The sequence below is a fragment of the Zingiber officinale genome, chromosome 8A (genome assembly GCF_018446385.1).
Source record: "Zingiber officinale cultivar Zhangliang chromosome 8A, Zo_v1.1, whole genome shotgun sequence".
Lineage (NCBI taxonomy): Eukaryota > Viridiplantae > Streptophyta > Magnoliopsida > Zingiberales > Zingiberaceae > Zingiber > Zingiber officinale.
This window is the reverse complement of record NC_056000.1, coordinates 135,592,004-135,617,120: the sequence shown is the minus strand read 5'-3', so window position 1 is coordinate 135,617,120 and position 25,117 is coordinate 135,592,004. Positions and strand designations below refer to the sequence as shown.

Here is a 25,117-nt window from a genome sequence, read left to right as displayed (position 1 = left end):
TATGAAATTTTAATTGAATCCGGGAAATTTGTTATCCAAAAATTAATATGCGAATGATTTTTTTTTAAATCGTTGGTCTGTTATTTATGATAGATAAATAGAGAAAAAGATATATAATTTATTATTCTTTAAGTAAAAGTATTAATAACGGAATAAAAGTTTAATTATTATTGTTCATAAAATTTACCGAATTTGTTTTGCTGACATCATGAGCTAACCAGGCGAGATAAGCATTCATGATATTTCAGGTTCGGGGTCTGACAAATATGGTCGTCATCTTTGATCGACTGTTACGGAAATACCCTCCGTGGTAGTTTGGTCTTACGGCCTCCACAACAGACTGCTATCCTGTTCACTCCCCTCTTCGGTCCATTCGGGATTTGGGTCCGGTAATGGCGTCAATCTCGGTGACCTGGATGATCGGAATCTCATGCAGTTGCAGCTTACCGAGGGCAACCCATCGCCTTCAGCAGCCCTGCAAGATTAACTCGGTAGGCTGCCTTCTTATTTCCAGCTTCTGCGCGTACTCCTGGGTTCTGAGTTTTCTATTCCAGCCATACTCCGCTAACTCTCGCTTTCTGTTTCGTAACTTGGTGGGTTTCTTATTACCTAGTTTATCGCGAAGTCGGAGATTGGGAGAAGATCTGACGGGATCCGTCCTACGTCGGTTCCGATTTCAGGTGGGGGGCTCCGTGCAAGCTGAAACGAAATCTTTCTTTCTTAATTATAATCCTTTCTGATAAATTTTCTAATTGAGCCTATTTACCCTTCCTTACTCTTCTAGTACTGCTACAAAGCGCTTTTAGTTTTCCTTGTTATTTTTATGCTTATGCACAGAGTTTTTTTTTCCCCCTTTGTGTTCAGTTGTTTAATTCCAGTAGTACGAATTGGCATACTTTACTGATGCGACTGGGTTATACCTTGAATCGCTAATCATCTTTATTCTTCGTTCCCAAAAGGAAGACATGTTTTTTTTCCCACTGGATGACATTCGACTCTCAGAGTTCTACATTTGTTCTTCATGTGCTATTTCTTTTTAATTTTTATCTGTTTGATTCAATAAGAAAATGTGATTCTTAGCTATAATTAATTTTTCTTGCTCATGAGGCAATTTCAAACTCTAGTGTTTGAGATGCAACTGATGCTGGATTCAGATACCTGATGTACAAGGCTAGTCATTTTGATTATTTTTTCACGTGTAGTAACAAATAGATTAGCTGTTACATTGGAACATCATGAAAGAAGAAAGATACTTTTGATCTCCGCTATTGGATGTCTAATTGGCAGTTTGCAAAATTCTCTGGACAATCAAATGGCAGTAGCATCAGAATTTGCTGACAGTAAGTTTGTTATTTGTGTATTTTATATATTGTAATTTCCTGCATAGCATTATCACCTCTCCAAATATTTACCATTATTCAATATCTATGAAAGAGAATTCAAAAATTAAAAAGGCTCCAAAAACTTGATGCTCTTCCTACTTTCTAGTCATTTTCTCTTAGGAAACCATTCAGGAAGTTTGAACTTTGTTAGAATGTTTATGGATGTTTGAAGACTGTTTAAGTAGATGTCCATTATCTATGCTTGGTGTAGAGTTCTTTTTCTTTTGCAATTTTTTTTAACAATTCTATTGACCCTTTGGAGAAATATTTTAGAAACTAAATTATTTTAGTTATGTAAAATTAAAACTAATATATGAAATGATGTGTCACTAATAAGAAAAGAATCAACAACAATTTAATTGGATGCATATATGAAATGATGTGTTGCTATTCATAGGGATTTTAGGTATCCTAGATCTACCATTCAAAAATATTGATGCATATATCATTAATAGGGTAAGGAGTAAATGGTTAAAGTAGATAGAGCATTTTAGAGTTGTATATGATCATTGTGTGTCCCCATTTCTAAAAGAATTTTATTAGAATGTGGACGGGTAGTCACCAACAATCGGGGAGGGGAAGTCAGGAGTGCTGGCATGAGAGTATCTTGGATTCGAAAAAAACCCCTAATAAACTATATATCATTTTAATTAAAACTCATACATATAAATAACACTAATATATATATTATAGTCTTCATGAATTTGTTTTTTGATTCTATCCAAAAAGACCTTATATATATATTTCATCTTTCAAATTCATGATCTTTTCCATGTATTTTCAATGTGGAACTTTAATTTTATCCATAACAATTCTCTCCTCAAACGAAGGTCATTATTACTCTCATGGTTCGGGCCTCGCCTCGAGCATGCCTCTCCTTAAGCATCCGGTCACTCTTGACCTATTCCGGACCCCCTCGTAAACATCCAGCCACTCTTGACCTGCTTCGTCCTCCCCACAAGCATCCAGTCACTCTTGACCTGCTTCAGACCTAATTGTATTCCCAACAATCCTCCCCTCAAATGAAAGACCACTATTACTCTCATGGTTCGGGTCTTCTCTCAAGCATCTGGACCTGCTCCGGGCCTCTCCTCAAGCATCCGGTCAGCCTCCCCACAAGGATCCTGTCATTCTTGACTTGCTCTGGGCTTCCTCGCAAGCATCCGATCACTCTTGGCCTGTTCTAGGCCTCCCCTCAACTTCGTTCAAGGCCACTCCATATGACATCTGGTTTGATACCACTTGTTAGGATCAAAAGAATTCATATATCTCCACAATATTATGATATTGTTCACTTTGGGCCTAAGCCCTTATGAATTTGTTTTTGGGCTATATCCAAAAGACTTCATATCAATGAAAATATTTTTCATCTTTTAAACTATCTTTTCCATGTATTTCACATGTATGACTTTGATTGTATTCCCAACAATATATATATTAAATTGTATATTATAATTATAATTGTTATTAATAATATAACAATGTTATGCTTATTATAATAATTAATATAACTATTATACCAAACTTATATAGCAGTTTATATATATAATTTATAAGTAACTAATCAATACAACAACCAAGTCTTTATCCCACTAAGTGAGATTGGCTAATGGGTCATGTACTATTGGGCTCGATCCCCTTACTATATTGTTATCTATATTTAAATGAATTTTACGTTGTTTTATCGTTGTTAATTAAGTCTTTTTTAGTTTTTCTTTTCCTCAATTAATGTGCGTATTTATCACGTCTTATATTGTCTAACTAGAGTATTTATTGATCTCCTAAGTGCATGTACATACCATCTTAAATGTGTCTTCAAAATTTTTTTTATAGGTGCAATTCCAACTTTCTCTTTAATGTTTTCATTTCTTATCTGTTTATCCTCGTATGTCTACACATCCACATCTAACATCCTCATCTCCGCGATTCTCATTTTCTACTCATGTACTCGCTTCGCCTTACAACTCCATGTAACTTAGTAGGTCTAACCGTAGTTTTGTAAAATTTCCTTTAAACTTTAGTATACCTTACGATCACAAAAAACACTTGATGTCCTCTTCCATTTCAACCATCCTCTTATGTAAAACATCTAATTCAACCTCTCAATCCTTTTGCAAAAACACTTCTAGATATTTAAAACTTTCAATTATAGATGACTCATCATCTCTTATCTTAATAATTGCCTCGCTAGCTCTACTACTACTAAACTATGTTATATATTCTGTCTTTACTTTACTAAGCCTAAAACCTTTAACTTGTAGTGTGCCCAGATTCGAGCTTAATATTTACTCCTTTATGAGTCTCATTGACCACATGCAAACAACATGCAAGTAACTTATCTTGAATGTATCTAGTAAGTTCATTTATAATTAGGGTAAAAAGTTAATAATTTAGAGTTGATTCTTGATGCAATCTTATTCTTATGGGAAACACTTTGGTTAATCTACTTGTAGTCTTCACTCTTATTATTACATCATCATACATTTTCTTAATTGTTTCAATATACGCTACGTTAACACCTTTCTTTTCAAAATTCTCCATATAATTTATATCAAAACTTTGTTATTTTTTCTAAGTCAATAGATACCATGTGTAAGTGTTGTTTCTTTTCTCGATATTTTTAATCAGTTATTTAAGATGTATAACTTTTATTCGTTGGCCTTTCAAGAATAAATCCAAATTGATTGTTAGTCACCTTCTTCTCCTTTCTTAATCTTTTTTCTTATTTTTAATTTTTTTTGTATGACTCATTAGCTTAATGCCCCTAAAATTCACATAATTTTATATGTTTCTATTTTTATATAGTGGACTAAAGTACTTACTCCATTGATGAGGTATTTTTTCATTTTCAATATCAAGTTAAATAATTCGTAAGCCATTTAATACCCTGCTTCCCTAGATGCTTTTATACCTACATCGAAATATCATTTCGTCTAACCGGTTTTCCATTTTGCATTTTATTTAATGTTGTTCTATTTCTAAAGTTTGAATTCTTTGATAAAAATTTAAATTTCTATATTCATCTAATCTACCTAAATTTTTTAAGTTAAGTTGGTCATCTAATCCTTCATTGAAAAGTTGATGAAAATAACTCTTTCATCACTCTTTATTTTCTTATCCTTTACTAGCATTTATTGGATTCATCTTTAATATATCTTATTTTGGTTAAGATCTTTTATTTTCCTTTTTTCTCGCTTTAATTATTGTATAGATTATCCTTTTCGCTTAATTTGTATCAAGTTGGCAATACAATGTTTGAAAATTTTATTTTTGGCTTCACTCACAATTTTCTAGGCCTATTTTTGGCTACGACACACTTTTAAATTTTTTTCATTCTTACAAGTATACAATAACTTTGCTTTTTTTTTTCCTTCAATGTTTGTTGTACTTTCTTATTTAACCGCTGAGGTTCTTTTATTTAGTGATGTGTCTCTTCTTGACTTATCGAGTATGCTCTTAGCCACCGTTTTTAAATTTGACGCTATCTTATTTCATATTATATTTGAGTCGCCATATATTTTTTCTTATATTTGTGCTCTTCCCTCTGCTTAAACATACCTTGTTTCCCATCCTATAGTTTCCATCACTTGATCCTAGGAGTCATGCACGTTTTTTTTCTATTGAAATTATACTTGATGCGTGTATCTAACACCACTAACTTATGTTAGGAGGTTAATTTTTCTATAGGGATGTTTTATCACTTTTCCTGACTATAAGAAAGTTAATTTGCAAATTATTATTCTTATTTTTGAAAGTAATAAGGTTTTCTTTTTTCTTCTTGAGAAACATATTATTTATTATAAATTCATATGCTATCGCAAAATCCAATATAATTTTTCGCTCTTAATTTTTTATTTCAAAATCATAGCCCCATGCACTTTATCATATTCCTCATTTCTTATTCTATATGCTTATTTAGATGATCTCCTATTAAAATCATCTTGTTTGTCGGAATGCTTTATACTAAGATAAGGTCTTTTCAAAACCTATGTTTGGTGACTTAATTTAATGTAATAGATTCTTTTGTTACCATTATTTTGAGAGTTACGATTATATATTTCTTACTAATTACTCTACTACTTTGTCCTTTAATCAAATATCTACAATAATACTTATTCAATTTTTCGTTTTACTTTTTCTTGTATATTATAATTTAAAACGAGAGTTCTTTATCATCTTTACCTTCTCCTCTATATATATTTTCTCTTATAAATATGAAATATTAATGCTTCTCGTAATTATTATATTTACTATCTCTATTACTTTACCTGTGAGCATTCCTGTATTCATGTTTTAAATCTAAAACAATTGATATTCAATTGAGTAATCAATAATAATAAATATGATTAATTATTAGTTGTTATTATTTGTTAGTTATTTTTTTATATAAATAGTAATTAACTAATTAAATCTTTATTATAATTAATTATTAAACTATTTATATATAATTTACTAGTTAAATAATTTAAAAATTATTATAATTAATTATTAAACTATTTATATATACTTTACTATTTAAATAATTTAAAAAGCTATATCAATTTACTAGAAATTAATTGAATTCTTATTATAAGTAATCACCTAAATTAACTAATCATATTATAAATAACATATAATTCATTATTTAATGATGTTTAATTAATTAATTAATTATTTATTAAAAGAATAAAAAATAATATAATTCAATTTAATCATTATGAAATAAATATTACTTCTAAGCTAAATTAATTAATTTTTTTATTATATATTCTCACGTCATTAGTTATTGTTTTTTTTTTGTTAATTTATAAGAAAGTTATATATTGCTTATTTATAATATTATAATTTTTTTATGGACAAAAATCAAAATGACACCTCTTTCTCATTTATCATCAAAAGAACACCTGTCTAACCCTATTTTTGTTCTCAAAAATACCTTTGTTTTTTTGAAGTTGTAGCAACTACATGCCATAGTTGTTGCAATATGAATACTTCAACTTGGGTCAATACTAGTAACACTATGTTGTAGCAACTATAAATTGTAGCTGATAATGTGGACACTTATCTCTAGTCAATATTGGTCAATAATATATTATTATTGTAGCAGTTAGGAATATGACAGCTACAACATAGACACTTTATCTCGAGTAACACTAGTCAACATTATGTTGTAGCAGCTATAGGTTATAGCTTGTTACAACTGTGTAACAACTATAGGATCATTACTGTTGCAATCCTTATCCACAATTAATAGCCAATTTTTTGTGTATGATGTATTTAACCTGCACTCCTTCATCTAGAATGATTTATTAAGTCATTTAAAACCTTTTGGTTTAGGAGTTCTGGTTTATCATTCTGGTAAGATCTTAGGACAAATCTTTAATGCGGACCTATAGTTTTGCTAGACAAGAAGACACTCTTATATATATTATATTATATCTCCACTATCCTACACATTTAACACAATAAAATTATTGGATTAGCTGGAATACATTTTTTTTAAAAAATATCTGGGAATTCAATGATATTTTATTAATTTTAAAAAATCAGGTTTACATATTGCACTGGACTCACCTTTTTATGCTTGTTTACCCAGTGCCAGCACTTCGTGGGAAGGACTATGGGAAGACAAAAATGCGCTATCCAGACTATATGGAGACCCAATCAGGTCTTCAGTATAAGGTTATCATTGGCAAATGATTACAGGTGCATGATTTTGTAAGTTTGCTGAGAAAAACAAAATTTTGATTATAATTTGGCTGTAGGATTTGCGAGTAGGTGATGGTCCTACCCCAAAATCTGGTGACACAGTTGTGGTGAGGCAGAATTGCATCAATAATAATATTTCATTTAGAATTATCAGATATAACAATACCTTTGCGGATGTTTCTACTTTCATAATTGCCCAATTAACACATTAACTAGAGCAGCTAAACTAAGCACACTTTAAGTATAATGCTAAGTTGGGGATCATTTGGTAGTTTCTAATTTGGTCTTTCATTCTCTTAATTTATTTTTATAATTTTCTACAATATAGTTGAGTTGGGACAGACTCATGCAGATTTGTAAATGTATTGAAGGTTGACTGGGATGGATATACAATAGGATACTATGGTCGCATATTCGAAGCAAGAAACAAGACAAAAGGTGGTTCTTTTGAGGTAATATACCAAAATTATTGAAGTATTTCTTTGCTGTTAAGGTTTTCCTTTGATGATGTTTGCTCAGAATTCTTCAAGAGGAATAGAAAGGGCATGTCGTAGGTCTGTCGATCATAAATATAATGAACCAGCAGTCATTTAAACTTTTTAAATTATGAAATTGGTGGTATATTTGAAAAACATCATGTATTGGTTTATCAATGACACCAATCAACCCTAAAGGATGTTCAGAATAGTTGAAGTGATAAAATGCTTCCTATAAGGATTCATTTTCTTATGTGAAACTGATGTCTGCAAGTCCTAAAACATTTGTATTATCTTCTATACAAGATGGGACAATAAGATGATAATTTGAGTGTTTTTCATCTGAATTTGATTAGTCTATAACAAAGTTCAAAATCTCATGCCATAGTTTTGGACTTTGAAACAATATTTTGGTACCATACCAATGTTTCGAGTTATAATACCAGAGGAGAATTGGGAAGAAAGGGAGGTGAAAAAGAAGACAAAAGGGAACACAACTATATATCAAAGTTCCATTTGAAATGATACAATTTGACATTGTATTGCATGGACACAAGCTAAAAAAACCCCACTATTTCAATTAGTCTTGATGCATTTGTGATAAGACTTGTTGAATTCCATTATGACATGACATTCATCGACATGACTGACACAATGATATAGTATAGTATTTTGAAATTTATGGAAACGATATGTTTTAACCATGGTATGTAAAAACATTGATAATATTAATCTTATTGAAGTGGATCTCTATGGCCATTGGCATAACATAAAAACTTCATGCAACAATCTCTTTCAATCTTATTGTGAGTCCAATTCAAACTTGAAGTTGATCCTTATCTGATGCAATCATTAAATAGCCTATCTAATCTCAATTTATCAGCAAATTTGATGCAAACCATAGTTTGAAATCTAGTATTGTGTTAGGTGAAATGGTCAAAACTTATCATTTTAGTAAATTATCGAAACTCAATACCGCTCGTCACATGCAATGCCTCCTTCTTATGCTTTATCACTTTCATCCTTCAACATCCAATCCACCATCGACACTTTGCATTAGAATTTCGGCATGATATTTTTGGTCAAAGATGGAAACTATGGCTCGAGAATTTGAACCTTGATGCAAACACCTTCCAAAGACATTGGCTTAACCTCATTTTAATCAAGGCCATAACCAACTCTAATTCCTGATAATTATTTCCAATTAACTCTAGTCCCTTATTAATCCTAATCATACTTAACAATACAATAGTAATATCCTCTATCATAAAACAAAATGGTGACGAGAATTAGAATTTATTGATCCACTTGTGATGCCAGAGGCAAACACTACATTTATAATTATTCAAACCTAGCTTCAGATGATTACTTTATCACATATAAATGATTATTTTCGTTAATACATAAATTTGACTCCCTAAGAACAATGATTCCAAGAGCTTGATGCACCTACTCTCCAAATTGCTATGGTGGGAGGTGTTAGGATGGTGAGTGTATTGTAATCATATGGCTAGGGGAGGGGGGACGGGGAATAACAATTGACCTACAAATAAGATTTCAATTCTTGTTAATGCATTAGTAATGTCACACAGATTATACGCCACAAAAAACATAGAAAAAAACAAATTAATGCACACTAAACTCTGACACTTAATATTAAGGTTTAAAATTTCGACCCATGCCGAGGTTTCGGTTCTCGACAGGAACGATATAATTTCGGTACCGTATCGTGCCATGCCGATATAGTTTCGGTATTTTTTAAATATAAAATATATTAATTAAAAACTAAAATATTTAACATAAATATTTTAAAAATAAACAAGATAAAAATAATCTTTTAAAAAAGGAAAAGATATGAAAATAGATAAATAAATAAATAAAAATTTTATTATAATTTTAAATTAAAATAAATGAAATATAAAATTAATTAGATAATTTTATTAGGGTTTAATAAAGTCTCTTTAGATTATCTCCATCATAGCTAGGAGTTGATTAAAATAATTAACCTAAGTTTAGTTAAAAAAAAAATCTAAAATCCGACACCACTCGCGAGCCCGCACGACTTCAGCGCTGTCATGGGGTCGCGCGACCAGGCATGGCCGCGGGGATTGCGTGACTCCTTCGGTGCGACCACGTTGGCCGTGCGACCCCTCTGCAGTGACCGTAGGGTTGCACGATACCTCCGCGGCGACAACGGAAGGGTTATGCGACCCCTCTGCTATTGTTGCAAGGTCGAGCGACCCCTCCGCTGTGACTACGGGGTCACGCAACACGTCGCACCTGTCGTGGGTCTGGCGTCGGGGTCGTGCCGGTACCGGTCGCCGAGCGGAACGAGTCGTTTCGCCTGTTTCGACCGTTTCGGCATGGCACTTTAAACCATGCTCATATAATGTGGTTCGGAACCCTCGTTCCTACTCCATGTCTTATAACTCGTCGGTGAGTCACTCCTACTAACTTTCTCCATGCAAGAGAGAAAAACTTAAGAGAGATTAGACAATAAGTATTTTGCTTGGTTTTGAATGCTTCTCTTGATATCCTTTTATAACCTTCAAAATCTTCAACTTTCACTTTTTGTTCTTCTATTCTGTTGTAGATCAATATCTACAATTAGTCAACTATTTCCAATTGCTATTCTTTAGTTTGCCAACGATTACCTCATACCATCAATCAACTGCTTCAGTATAAACCCTGGTTATCTGACCATTGTAGCTTCAGTATGTTAGATCAACGACTATCTTCTGTTGGTGCAGGGAGCACCAGACGATCGAACCTGAGTTTTGATTATGTCAAAAAGTCCAAAGTTAGCTGTCTTGTGATCTAACAAGGTTGATTGAGTTTGCAGGAAAAGTCCAAGTGTTTTAGGCAAAAGTTCTAGTGGATTCTAGGCAGGTGGAAAACCCTAAGGGGTGGTAACGCTAGGTCCTAGGGGGTGGTAACCCTAGGCCCTAGGTGGTGGTAACCCTAGATCCTAGGGGTGGTAACCCTAGGTGATGAAAAGTCTTAGTTGCAGTTAGGCAGGTGGAAAACCCTAGGGAGCTGTAACCCTAGGTCCTAGGGGGAGGTAACCCTAGGCAGAAAGTCTTGACGGGTCGAGCGCTTCGGGCAAAATCCTAGAGTCGGGGACTCTAGGATGAAATCCTGGTGGTCGCGGACCGGATGGAAGTCTGGATGGGTCGTGGAGCGGACGTCCAGCATGAAGATCGGAAGCTTCGGACGCTGAGCAAAAGTCCAGTTGGTTTGGAGGACCGGTCTGGCAACAAGTAACTTCTCCTGAGAGGAGTAGGTGAGGACGCGTTCCCCGACGAGGGAACAGTAAGCGTCGGTTCGACCTAGAGTTTCGATGAAACTCAAAGTCAGAACCGGACAATCAGATGTTGTCAAATTTCATATTATATATATTGTTCTTGTCTGGATTAACTTTATTTTGTAGAAAATAAGAGGTTGGAAAAAGCTGGTCCGGGCGCCCGAGTCGGTCCGAGCACCCGGAACCCAAAAATTATCTGCAAACTGATATGACGCGCGTCGGTTGGCCGAACCACGTGGTCCAGGCGCTCGGAGTGGTTCCGGGCGCTCGAAACAGCCTATAAAAGCAACCTTCGATCAGGAGCTTCGAAACAACATTCCGAATAAGTTCCGCTTCTTCGAGCTGCTCAGAAAACGCCTTATCGACGCTCGAAAGCTGCCTTGACGACGATTGTGCTAAGGATTCAACTCTCCAAGTCATCGGTATTGTCGTATTTCAAAGTTACTTGTACTTCAACTGTAAATCTTGTTGTAACCTTCGATTAATTAGTGATTGCCCATTGAAAGCACTCTCACGTGCGGGCTTTGGAGTAGGAGTCGTCACATGTTCTGAACCAAGTAAATCTTGGTGTGCTTTCTCTTGTCTCTGTCTTTTCATTATTCCACTGCATTTTTACTCGATTTTTTAAAATGAACGAATTAGCCACGAGCGCTATTCACCCCCCTCTAGCGTGCAACGATCCTACATCTTGTAGCTTTCATACTAAGTCATCAGTCAACTCGATTCTAATATCAGTATGAACTCATTCAATCTACCACCCAGTTCCCTCGGCACCAAATAGAAACATTCTATTCTCTAGAAACTAAGCCTGAATTGACTGCTAGTCAGTTTAATTCACTAGTTGACTAGGAACACTCTCTAGTCTATTGGAGCCTCAACTACGATCATGATCGAGCTTGATTATTTACGTATGATTACACCAAAAGGAGGTATTTCTAATATTTAATCTGTTGGTTGCTACTCGGAATATCATACCGGTTCCCCTGTACAAAATTTTTGTACAAGTCCTGAACCTTTCCTAACAACCTATTTTGTTATTTAGAAATTAAATTTGGAATCGTGAACAGAACTTAGCATTATTGATTCTAAATTCAATTTATCTGTTCTTAGAAGTTTAGACTTGGATCGCAAACGATGCTTAACATTATTAATCCAAATCCACCTATGTTACAAATTTGATTAAATATTTACTTCAGAGATCGGCTTCCAGGTTAAACACGGCGAGACACTAGGCCTTCTTGGTTATGGGATCATCCACCACTTCCTAGACAAAGCCTTTCAACGAGATTCAATATTTAATCTCCGTATAGTAACCCTAGGTTTAATTAATAAGAACAATCGAATCACAAATTCGAAAAATAAAAGAAACACAAAATTCGAATCACAAATCTGAAACCTAGAATCGCTAGCCTCTTGTGTTTGGTATTTCAAGATCTAAACAAAAGGGTGAACTAGTTATGATGCGGAAACTAATGACTAGTTATACCTTTTGTAGCTTATAGACCTCATGATCTTCTGTCGTATTCCTCTTCTTATCTCGGACGTCGTGTGAGCGACGATCTACCGAGACGAGAATCCACCCAAGCTCTCTTCTTCTCCAAGCAAGTTTCGGCCACCACCAATCTTCAAGAGATGAAGAACTTTTGGCCACCAACTAAGCTCCAAGGGATGCTAAGAAACAAAGCCTCTTTTCTCTACTTCTTCTCCCAGCAAAGTCCGACCACCAACAAGCTCCTTGAGAGTTGATGCCGCCGGCCACCAAAGAAGAAGAAAAGGAGGAGAGGAAGAAGATGAGAGCCGACCACCACAAGGAAGAGAAGAGAGGAATACTAGATGATATATTGTTATGAGTTGAGGTACCTCTACCCTCTCTTTTATATTCTTTGGTCTTGACAAATAAGGAAAGTTTTAATAAAAACTTCCTTATTTTCCTTGTCAATGAAAGGAAAATTTAATTGATAAAAAAAATTTCCTTTTCTCTTATTAATGTGGCCGGCCATATCAAATCCTCCAAGGAAGGAAAGTTTTAAACACAAAATTAAAACTCCCTAATTTGTTTCCGGAAATTTTAAAATAAAAATTTCTCTTTTAAAAAATTCTCTTCATGGTTGGTTATAAAAGGAAACTTTTATAAATTAAAATCTCTCTATTAAAACATGTGGATGATTTACAAAAAGGAAAGTTTTCTCTAAAATTAAAATCTTCCTTTTAACTACAAATAAGGAAAGATATCAAATCCTTCTCTTAATCTTTTGTAGAAAGCTATAAAAGGAAAGATTTAATTTTAAAACTCTCTTTTAAAATCATGAGGATGGTTACAAAAAAGGAAAGTTTTATCCAAAATTAAAATCTTCCTTTTAACTACAAATAAAGAAAGATATCAAATCTTTCTCTTAATCTTTTATAGAAAACTATAAAAGGAAAGATTTAAATTTTAAACTCTATTTTAAAACCATGATTTCCACATAAGGAAAGATTTTAAAAAATAAAATCCTTTTAATTTATTGTGGCCGGGCACCTAAGCTTGGGTTCAAGCTAGGCCGGCCACACTTCAACCCATCCAAGCCATGTCTTGGCCGACCCTTGCTTAGGCTCCAAGCTTGGCTTGGCCGACCACCTAAGGATGGGCAAGAATGTGGGTATAGGTGAGTATAAGACTTTATAAATAAGAGACTACGATAGGGACCGAGAGGAGGAATTGATTTTGATCTTCCGATGAACTTGAGCTTCCCGTGTTCGTCTCGAACACCCAACTCGAGTTCATCAATAATATCTCATTCCACTAAAGAGTTATTATTGAACTATCGCACCAATCCCATATTACTATATGAACTCCTTATCATGAGTGTGTTAGTCTCCCTACGTTTAAGATATAGAATGTCTACTAATTAAATGAGTTATTGACAATTCACTTAATTAATATCTAGCTCCAAGAGTAGTATCACTCATCTTCATTGTCATGTCGGACTAAGTCCACCTGCAGGGTTTACATGACAATCCTTATGAGCTCATCAAGGGGACATCATCGACCTAGATTACTAGGACACAGTTTCATTCTATAATCAACAACACACCATATAAATAATACCATTTCCCAACTTATCGGGCCTATTGATTTATCGAACTAAATCACACCCTTTGATAAATTAAAGAAATGAATATTGAGTATATGTACTTGTTATTATATCATGATTAAGAGCACACACTTCCATAATAACAAAGGTCTTGTTCTTTTATGCAGTCAGTATAAAAAGAACTTACCTTAAATGGTCATGCTCAATACACTCAGAGTGTACTAGTGTAATTTTATAGTCAAGATAAACTAATACCAAATTACACTACGACTATTCCAATGGTTTGTTCCTATCCATCTTAGTCGTGAGCTACTGTTTATAATTTATAAGGAATTGATAACATGATCTTCTGTGTGTGACACCACACATCATGTTATCTACAATATAAATTAATTGAACAACTATACTTAGCATATAAATGTAGACATTTGACTAATGTGATTCTTTATTTCAAAATAAATGTTTACAAAAAGCTAGGCTTTTAGTATACACTCTAACATAATCAACAAAGAGGGCAATGGAATATAATTGAGAGAACTAAGACTAAAGCCTCTTCTATATGAGGAAGTAACATCATATTATCATTACTACAAATGTGTATATCATTTAGCTTCTAGCCTAACTTTAAGGAGATCAACATACCCATCTGGAGGACACAATAAGAACTCATCTGCATCGTTGTCCTTTAAGTTTTTATGATATGGTTTGTCCCTTTGTTGCATTACAAACTCTCTGAGATGGCATATGATTAAAATCAGGTGCTATTTGAGTTACAAGTTAAATTCCAAATAAAGTCTTCACTCTTTAATTTTCTTCAAATTTTTTTGTTTATTGTCATGAGCTTGACTATAGGACTACTCACCCATGTGCCACTTAGACAACTTTTCCCCATAAAATTACCAAGTAAGCCTAACCTGTTAGAGACTCACATAAGAGAAGCTAAGAGAGATAGATATCTTGAGAGATTAGTAAGTCAAGTGGACTTACTATTCTTGAGATACAACTGAAGGGAAGAGAGACATTTATAGTCATTCTCCTCTCAGTTGGATGCTTAGGATGGGTTTGATCCAATGGTGTACATAATGTTTCTAGAAAGCTCATATAAAATATTTAGATAATTTTATGATAAGAGATTTTAAAGAAATATCTAAATTGATCCTAAGGAAGAGATTAGAAGATGGACCATTAGTCAAAACCACAGGCTAGAAGTGCAGGCTAACTAGTAGATCAAGAACCTCCCTTGAGTTTGAAAATTGGTAGACTGTGACATTATGCTAGGAAGTCATTGTCCCAATGAGTAAGATGCATTTGTGGTTTCAGCCTGTCAGGCAATACGTAAGTTTAGCACTTCAGCATATCTTTGTTAGATTGTTCATTAGGGAATCCTATTCTTTAATGTACTGGAACTTACTCTCTATGTCATATCTCTCATTCTTAGTACATGATGTTTTGAATTTGCAGGGAGATGACAAAGATTTTTTTAAGTTTAAAGTTGGTTTTAAAGAGGTAAGTGCTTCTTTGTTCACCAACCAATTAGTGTTGGTTATTGATGTCAAAATGAGGAATATTTTGCAGTATTAGGCAGATGAATATGAAATTCTTTCTTGTTTTGCCGGATCCTTATTTGTAGGTTTAGTATGTGTTTCAACATCTCAATGGGAGTAAAAAAAAAAAAAAATTAGTTTCTTTCCTTCTGTAATTCCTTTAAAAAATTAGCATATTTTCTTGGGACAAATACTTGCAATACTTTGTAGCATAGCAGAATATATGACATAGTGTTAAGAAGTTTTCTAGAAAGTGTAGTTTTTTTAATGTCCCTAAGGAAATGTGTAGGCACAATCTATTTGCATAGGTCATCACTCTGTTGGGTTTTTCGGACCGCGAAAACCGCTTTTCGCGTCGCGGAATCCCCGAAACCCCCAGCCACGGATCCGTGCGAAGTAAAAACTTTCGAAAACAAAATTACGAGTACGAGTTTACCAATCTATAGATCTACACTAGAACTATATGTTAAAAGATTTTTACCCTTGATGCGTGCCTTTCGCGAATCCCGCTCGTCCAAGGTACCGGATCTCAAGTTGTCAAGGTAGACAACTCTCTATGCGTATCCACACGAACACAATAGGTGGAGAAGCCGAACAAAGGTGTGCTAGCACCTAGAGTGTTCGGCCAAGAAAGGAGGAGAGGGAGAGAAGAATTGGAGCAAGGAAGAAGATGAAGGAATGAATGAGAATTACTCACAAAATGAAACTAATTCATCCATTGATGTGGCCGGCCACATTAAGAGATGTAGTAACCTCCATGGAATGCCAAGAGTCACAACTCTTGGTAACTCCCATGAGGTGGCATCCCACTTAAGCAACCATGATGATGTGGAATATCATCATTGGCCCACTCAATGCCAACTCACCAATGAGGTGGCATAAAGTCAAGTCAAACTTGACTCTTCATCTTTCTCTCAAGTCAAGTCAAACTTGACTTAATCTCTCTCATGGTTGATCTAATCCAATCATTTAATTCAAGCCAAATTAATATAATGAATCTAATTCATTTAATTAAATTGATTCAATGAGTCATAATCTAAATTAGACTCATTGGACACATGAATCAACTTGAGTCCAACTCAATTAGCCCAATTAGGATTACTCTTAATCCAATTTGATTCATCAAATGAATCTAATCCTCTTGGTTCATCATATGAACCTAATCTCCATTTAATTGTCTTTAGTGTGTGACCCTATAGGTTCTTGTAACGTTGGCAATGCCCCTAAACCCATTTAGGAGCATAAGTAATGAGCGGTATCTAGCAACACATCATTACTACCCAAGTTACAAGAATGTTGAGATCCAACATCACCTTGTGACTACTAATTGTGACTCCTCACAATATATGACAAGTGTCCTTCTATCCTAGACATCTAGATTGATCAATGTGAGGCATAGACCGTGTCATCCTCTGACCAATCTAAATCTTGATCTCCAAGTAGACTCACTAAATCAAATGAGCTCAATATCTCATATTGATTCATTTGGGCATGGCCATGCACTTCGTGGTCTCACTCTATCAAGAATATTGATGTCGCTCCCGTCATATAGGAGGGATAGATCCCATCTACATCACTCACATCCCTCTGCATAATTCGTTACATACCCAGTAATCGCCTTTATAGTCCACCCAGTTACGGGTGACGTTTGACGAAACCAAAGTGCATAACTCCTTATGTAGGGATCCATGGTGACTTCAGGTCCAAGGACTAGTAGTCATACTAATAGCCACATGAGAAAGTATATGACACTCATATAACGATCCATGATACTTTCTCATGGCGGGTCATTCAGTATACATTCTCCAATGTATACCCCATGTGTCAACTTGATATTTCTATATCCATGACTTGTGAGATCAAGTCATCGAGTTGACCTACATGCTAGTCTTATTGTATTAACATTGTCCCTGAATGTTAATACTCGACTAGGAATGATTAAGAGTAGTGTTCCCTATATCATCTCACTATCGGTTCAACTAACCGATTGATATAGGTGAGAACCTTCTACTCAAGGACGCTATTATACTTAGTTTATTTGGCACCAATACAAGTAAGTATAATAACCAAAAAAAAACAAATGACTTTATTTATATAAGAATATGATACAACAAGTCCATAATATAATCATCAAATGATTGGCTCTAGGGCTCTAACTAACATACTCTTGCAAAGGAACTCCTATTGGATCAGTGAATTAGTTTGTCCCCATAGAAAAAGCTCATGGTTCATCAACCATTGGGGTAAAAACTCATCTTACATGACCTCATCAAATTACCAATGAAAAATTAGTTTGCTTGGGAAGTTCTCATTATCTGCGGCCATCTCCAATGACATCTACACCTTTGCTAACCCTCCATTTCCTTGACATCTACCGCACTCACACTTTCGTAACACCCTGCCCCCTACGCTTGTGCTTCTCCTTCATCCAGTCTAACATCATCCACTATCCTGGACGCATGTTTTTGGAGCCTGACAACAACACTCATACATTCAACAAGGTTTGTTGAGCAAACATGACTCTCTTTGCTGGGCCTCAATCCACTATAGCTAGCCGAGATGTTGCAATAATCAAGCGCTAGAAGGATCAGGTTAGACCTAATTTGGGTATCACCAGAAGAATTCTTAGGAAGGAGCTCTCTAGTTTTCTGATTACCCACATCTTGCTGATGTTTCTCTTGTTGCCCAATATTTTGTGCTCCCTAAGAAGTTTGTGAGCTAGTGGCCTTAATGTGCATGGCAATGGACTCTGCAAGCCGGTGTGAGGTAATTGTTGCAAAATATATGCAATCCTTGATGGTAAAGTCCAAACCTCAGATAAAGTGCTCATCATGCTAAGTCTATAGCTACCCACTTTGTGAAGGACTCATCCAATCTCTTGAAATCAGCTAGATACGCTGGTACATTACGAGATCTTGTTAAACTCTTTTTGGGCTTTGGATGGAGGTCTTTACATATAACTTTTCATAGAAGGATTATTAAAAAGATAACTATGGGATATTTATGTCCATCTCTCAAGATGTGTATCATGGTCTTCTACCAGGATATGACACTATAAAAAATATAAGTAGCAAAGCCAACTTTTACCCTAGTACCTTGAAGGCATCCTATATGGTTTGACTTGAACTTGCTTGACATATTCATGAAGGTGACAAATTGGTTGTGCTTGGTTTTTCCTACTATTAGGCATGATGTGAATTACTGACCTGTGCCACTCAAAATTGATGCCATCCAAAATTGACGGTATTTACCTTTGTGGCACGGGCACCCATATTGTGTCGGCATTGCGACCACGTGGCCATCGCAACCTCACGGAGGGTGTCACTATCCAGTGGTAGCCATCTGTGGGGTCGTGACACTCCTAGCTGTTGCTGTGAATTTTTTAAAGGTTATATATATATATATATATATTGTTAATTCTGTATAATAGTTATAAACATATTATATTATTAATAAAGTTATAAAATATTAAGAATTATTTTAAATTTTTAAATAATTTAAAAATTAATAAAATATTAATTTTTTTTTAATATATATTAAAATTTGAATGAATTTAAAATAATCTATTGAGTCATGGGTAATGTAATATAATTAAATAAAAACTAAATACATGTACAACAATTTACACCATCAATAAAGATTCCACTTCTAAAAATTATTCAATTGTTATTTGCTACAGTTGAATCAAATAAAGCAAGGCTAGACTCATTCGTGGGTATGATTATTACCCCTGTACTCCTTTATTATGCAACAAGAAGTGACAATGTGCATGCCCTACGTAGATGAGACTACCAAAGATAGTCATCCTTATCCTCACTGATACATCCAATGTACAATCAAGGAGAGAAAATTGATATTTAGCTTCCAAGGTCCAATTATCTATTAGGTTTAGGTCTTGTTGCTATGAGTCATCATCTATAAAATGTCATCATCATCTATTTCATCATCAGCAAGTTGCTCATCATCTACAAGAAATTATTTCATTATCCTTGTCACCATGTTCTAGCCTAAGATAAGGAATATGTTTGTTTATTATTCACAATTTTTATCGACACTAATAATGAAGTACAACATGCTATACAAAAAGAATTATTAATTTATCATACTTTAACTTCATGTTAACACCACATGAAATAATAACATAGTAAACCATAAAACATACAACATATATAATTTGTATCAATCGCAGTTAATATAATGTATAAACAACAAAACTATTAAAAGCCAACAAGATAAAATAAGATAATACGAGCATAGTAAGCAAAGAATCAATAAGGTAACCGAGGGTTCTCAATAAGAGTCAACACACTAATCAAATCTTTGATCTAATTCAAGCTACGTCCAATCCAATCTAACCTCACAATTCAACTTCTGAAATACATCTCTAGGTTAGCAATGTGTCATTGCCTCACAACACTTTACCACCATCCTCTTGGACCATCAACTCTTATGCAAACCTTTTCTCTACCTTAAGTTTGATTCTTGATCCACTACCATTTGCCCCTAATCTTCTTCCTTCGAGTATTCATCTACTCAAAAAGTTTACAAGAAATACCAAGATACTATGGCACTTGCTAAAAATTCATTCATCAGATTAAGTTTAAGTTTAGAATCCACTAAACACCATCCATTATCAAATTAGTTATTCGTTCTTCATACTAGCTCTAAATAATTTGCAACCAACAGCCTCAATTCCTTTGGCCATCTCTCCTTAAGATTCAATCTCTTCCAAAGAAGAGAGAAGATCAACACATTTGCAATTTGTCAAGACAACATTTAAACTATTGCAGGAGGAGAATGCCTCCTTGCTTCCTCTCATCATCCTCACCTAAAGCTCTTAGAGGAGAACAATGACAAAATAATGTGCTAAGGCTACAACTCATGCAACATAGAAATCACCACAATGAAAGCTATAATACTCATGTAACTCATGCAACTACAATGCGATTGAAAAAGAACAAGGCTAGGGTCATTGTTTTTCACAATAGGAAATTGATGATAGGGGAAGTTTAGTAGGAAACTGTAGGTTTTTTGTTGTTGTTGAGACAATGGAAGGGAGTGGCTATGACATAATTACAATAATTGTTGCAAGTGGTTACACTACTACATCGATCATAGACAATGATGAGAGATATGGAAAGTCACAAGAGGAAGAGGGCATAAGTGGTGGCAGTGACAATTATAGACAAGAGGTGACTACGAGTGTGAAGTGATGGTAATGGATGCAGGCAGGAGGCTATATGAGCTAGTGGGGGCTATGCTAAAATTGTGAATGGTTGAGGAATCTTGAGTGAAACTATAGCCTTTAATGAATCATGAAAATGGGGATTTAAGTGATCCACTCAAAGCCCTAAATGACTCAACTAAAGTGAACTTGTATTGTTCATCAAAAGTCATCTAAATTTAGCTCGCTTCAAACCCTATTGGAACCCAAAGCACATTCAAACTAATCTTCACCTAGTACAACTCTTAATTGGCTAATCTAACCACAAATTGAACCCAAATTTGAAGAAAAGTCAATGATGCTTTTTTCATCAATCAACCTGTAAGTTGAAACTTTAGTCTCTAAGAGCTTAGATGGTTTTGATGTAAAAGAGGTGTTGATGGATATGCCTACTTTAGTTTGTTTTGGTGTTGATGGTTCACTGCATATGGTTGTGGATATAGAAGGCTTTTTTTTTCATCCTCAGATTCCTCTAGGACACACTCATGTTACTTTTTTTAAAAAATTTTTAATTTTGAAGTTCTTATGCTCACAAGGAATTTTCATGGAGGTTAACCACTTTCTTCTACAATTCCTTTGCATCTTCATACTCATTAATCTTGCATAGAACTTCATTAGGCAAAGCATAAGTTAGTAATTTTTTTTGTCTGCTCATTAGCTTTGAATCTCTTGATTTGTTGATCAGTTCAATTTTCCTTGTTGATTAGCCTCCCCTCCTTGTCCTTTAGAGGTTCAAATCCTTTGATGATAACCACCTAACACTTGAAATACACAATCTGTGACTTCCAATAAGCAAAGTTCACACTGTCAAAGTATAGTGATGTAAACATGTGTTGTCCTTTTAGCGTCCCTATCCTTGTTTATTGTTCAATTAAGTGTTAGGAGAACTTTGCTCTGATACCAAATGTTATGAGCTATAGTGCATGTAGAGAAGGAATGAATAATTAGTGTTTGTTAATATTAATGATATACATCAAAAGTAAAATACACAAACATGGATAAGATAAAACAGAATATTTAACATCGTTTGGGCCTTGTGGTTCTACTCTATGACCTATTAACTTAGTTGTTAGGTGAGTCACTCCTCTAAATCTTGTACAACAATCTTTCCTATGAGATATTATAAAAATGATAACAAGAGAAATTATAATATGAGCCTCGTGTTATCTAAAGCACTTAGGAAATGTCTAGCTTTTACTCTTGTCATAGCTATATGTTAATTTCTACATAGGTATTGAGTAAAAGAAGGCTCAAGGCTCCAATGATTAGTTTTTGAACGCCTCCAATTGATTGAAATTAAAAAAAAAATCTATTAGCCAATGGTCAATTGACTAGACAAACTTCTAGTCAACTGCCCTAGTGTCTAACCCATTGAATCCCAATAAAAATATTTTGTTCGATGAACATAGTGCCTTTAATTGACTCCTTAGCTGACTTAATCCTATAATAGACTAAGATCACTTCTTGATGATTGAATTTAGTCAAAGATGTTGACTTCACATGACTTATGACAACTTAAGGATTGAGCTTCACAACCGATTATGTCAAGGAACCATGTGTTTCTTAATTGAGGGGTCCTAAAAGCTACTACATCAAATAGTTGATGATGTTCCCAAAACGTGAACCCATGATTACAATCATAATTCTCTCATAGTGCATTTGTTTTCTTATCTAAAGGTCTCATCTTCAATTCCAGGTCTTCATTTGCTTATCTAAATGCCCTGCCTCACCTTAAGGTCTCTGTCCATTTGCCTAGAGATCTTGCCTCCTGATTTTTAAATATTGTTAATGCTTCTCGCCCATAAGCCCATTTTGGTCTTGTCCTCTAAGCCATTGAATTAATACCTCTCCAACTTGATCACATCAAGTCATATCTCAGTATGACTCAACCACATCGAGTGAGTATGCCAGCTCCATGACATCTACTAAACTCCTAGTCAATCTTGACCCTATAAGTAACCTATTAAGACCACTTGGACTTCTCCATCATCTACCGAGCATCTGGTCAATTTTAACCTTCTTGAACTTCATCATCTACTAAACTTCTAGATCAACCTTGACCTCCTTGAACTTTCACTAACCTGCCAAAACCTCCTGGGTTTCTTCATCATCTTCCAATTATTAGGTCAATCTTGAGCTCCTTGAATTTCCACCTATGAAACCTAACATGTATCAAACACATGGTAAGGCTAACTTAAATCCTTCGCCAATAATATTAAAATAATTTAGTCAAACTCAACTTCTTAGAACATAATTGCATAACATATCTCTCTTTGATTAAACCTCTAATCCACTAAAACCTTAACCTAAACTTCTAAACCCTTAATCCACTGATTAGCTATGATTAAACCACAATGCGTAATAATGGAATTGAGCAGTGATGTTCTTGCCCCATAGGAGGTCCACTAGAGTATTGTGGGAACATTTGAGACAACTAGACCTAAGGATTTTGTTAGGTAGAAGATTGGTATTTTTTTATGCAGTTTAGTAAGGAGCATGTTCACTGCCATGACATGGTAAATGATCTGAACTTCTAGCATAGCTTTTATTTTTGTTAATTATTCATCGTATTTTATTTTTTAAACTCACTAGACATATCTAAGACATATTACCATAATGTTTATTGTTTGCAGATGATATTGTTTTTGTAGATACAACATATGAAAAATTAAATGCTAAGTTCTAATCTTGGCAGGAAGTACCAGAAGTGAAAAAGATTTTTTTGGCTTAGTAGAGTAAAGACAAAATATATGATATTTAAATTTAGTAATATTAGACATAGTTAGATAATTGTTAAGATAGGATATGACAATTTATTTGTTACTAAAAGCTTCAAGTATTTAGGGTTGTTTTTGTAAAAGGATGAAAGAGTTTAGAGAGATGCCTTATAATACAAGTAGAATGGTTGAAATGGAAGAGTGTTATGTGTTCTTTGTGATTGTAAAGTATCTTTAAAATTTATAAGGAAATTTTATAAAATGACGGTTAGATCTGTTATGTTATATGTAGCTGAATATTGGACTATGACTCGAGCACACAAGCAAAAGATGAGAGGCATAGATGATACAGGATAAAAAAATGAGATAATTATAGATAATATTAGGTTGCACCTATTGAGAGAATGATCCAGTTAAGTGATGTGAAATTATGATAAATATGCATATCAAACGAGGAAGAGAAAGACTTAATTAGTAATGATAAAATAAGATAAAATTTATTTAAATATAAAAGATTATATAATAGGGGATAGAGCGTAATGACATAGGAGGATCCATTTAACTGACTCCAACTAGTGGACTACGGCTTGGTTTGCTGTGTTCACCATATTTTGTTTTGAAAGTAGATATATTCGTAGTTTCTCTCTTATGTTGTACTGTCTCATTTGATTAGGTGATTCCTGCATTTGAGGAAGCAATTATCGGCATGGCACCTGGGGGTATCAGGAGGTGATGTAGCAGCCCTATCATAATTTTTTCCATTTAATAATTTTGCATTTACTATTAAGGTTGTTGGAATTTCTAATAGATATGCACCGCCATAGTAGTCATAAAGTGCATTTGGTTCCTTAACCAATTAAATCGCCAGTTGGAATACTGAAAATTTGCAACTCCAATCAAATTTGCTATGAACTTGTGACTTCTCTCTAAATATTCATATTATGTAGTCGATTGGTGGCTCTCATATGTTGGTAAATGTTGCATCGTGGAAAATTTGATAAATGTAACACTGTTATGACAACCCCAGTATCATCTGGCTTTTTTGCTCATGTCATATTGAAGTGGCATGAGCACATTCTTGGTGGCTCTTTATTAGATTCACATGAAATGCTTTTTGTAAAGTTGTTGCTTTGTACACTACGCAATGGTTTATGAATGAAAAATAGACTCAATTTTTTTTTTGATTTTTGAGTGTCATATTCATAACATGTGTTTCAAAGGGTGCTTATTTGACCTTTTTCAAAGTCCAGGCAACTATTTATATGCTATAACATATAATTCAATAGCATTGCAGGATGATAGTACCTCCCGAATTGGGTTATCCCGATAATGACTACAACAAACTTGGTCCCAGACCAACGACATTTTCAGTATGTCTGGATTAAATTCATTAGTACACTTCTAGCAAAGTGCTGATTATTGTTTAATTATTCTTCAGGGCCAAAGAGCTCTCGATTTTGTTCTGAAGAATCAAGGCCTGATAGACAAAACCCTTTTATTTGATATCGAACTGCTTAAAGTTGTCCCGAGCTGAATGTGGTCTGTAGTTTTTAAATTTTTTGCACTACAATATTTGATTTTACCATTTTACTTGACAGGCGGGATCATTTTTCTGAGATTGATTCCTGCTTGGCAAATATGATGACCAATGTCATGTTCGTGAATTACTTTCAACCACACTATTAAATGTAACTTGTATTTTCCATCA

The 25,117-nt window shown here is 34.4% G+C and overlaps 1 protein-coding gene across 4 annotated transcripts; it reads left to right on the top strand.

The window, feature by feature from the left end:
• The first annotated feature begins 260 nt into the window (after positions 1 to 260).
• Positions 261 to 25,117, top strand: LOC122010366 (peptidyl-prolyl cis-trans isomerase FKBP19, chloroplastic-like). 4 transcript variants are annotated; one of them, XM_042566871.1, is made up of 10 exons: positions 264 to 491; positions 614 to 680; positions 1,203 to 1,340; positions 6,958 to 7,043; positions 7,127 to 7,177; positions 7,442 to 7,522; positions 15,386 to 15,430; positions 24,083 to 24,138; positions 24,704 to 24,779; positions 24,848 to 25,117. In XM_042566871.1, exons 1-10 carry the CDS (start codon positions 393 to 395, stop codon positions 24,941 to 24,943), a joined length of 795 nt encoding a protein of 264 aa, XP_042422805.1. In that variant the 5' UTR covers positions 264 to 392; the 3' UTR covers positions 24,944 to 25,117. The 4 variants fall into 4 exon arrangements, 3 of the variants coding, with proteins under 3 accessions (XP_042422807.1, XP_042422805.1, XP_042422806.1); XR_006119861.1 differs by having other exon boundaries at positions 265 to 491; positions 24,696 to 24,779; positions 24,848 to 24,921; XM_042566873.1 differs by lacking the exon at positions 1,203 to 1,340 and having other exon boundaries at positions 261 to 491.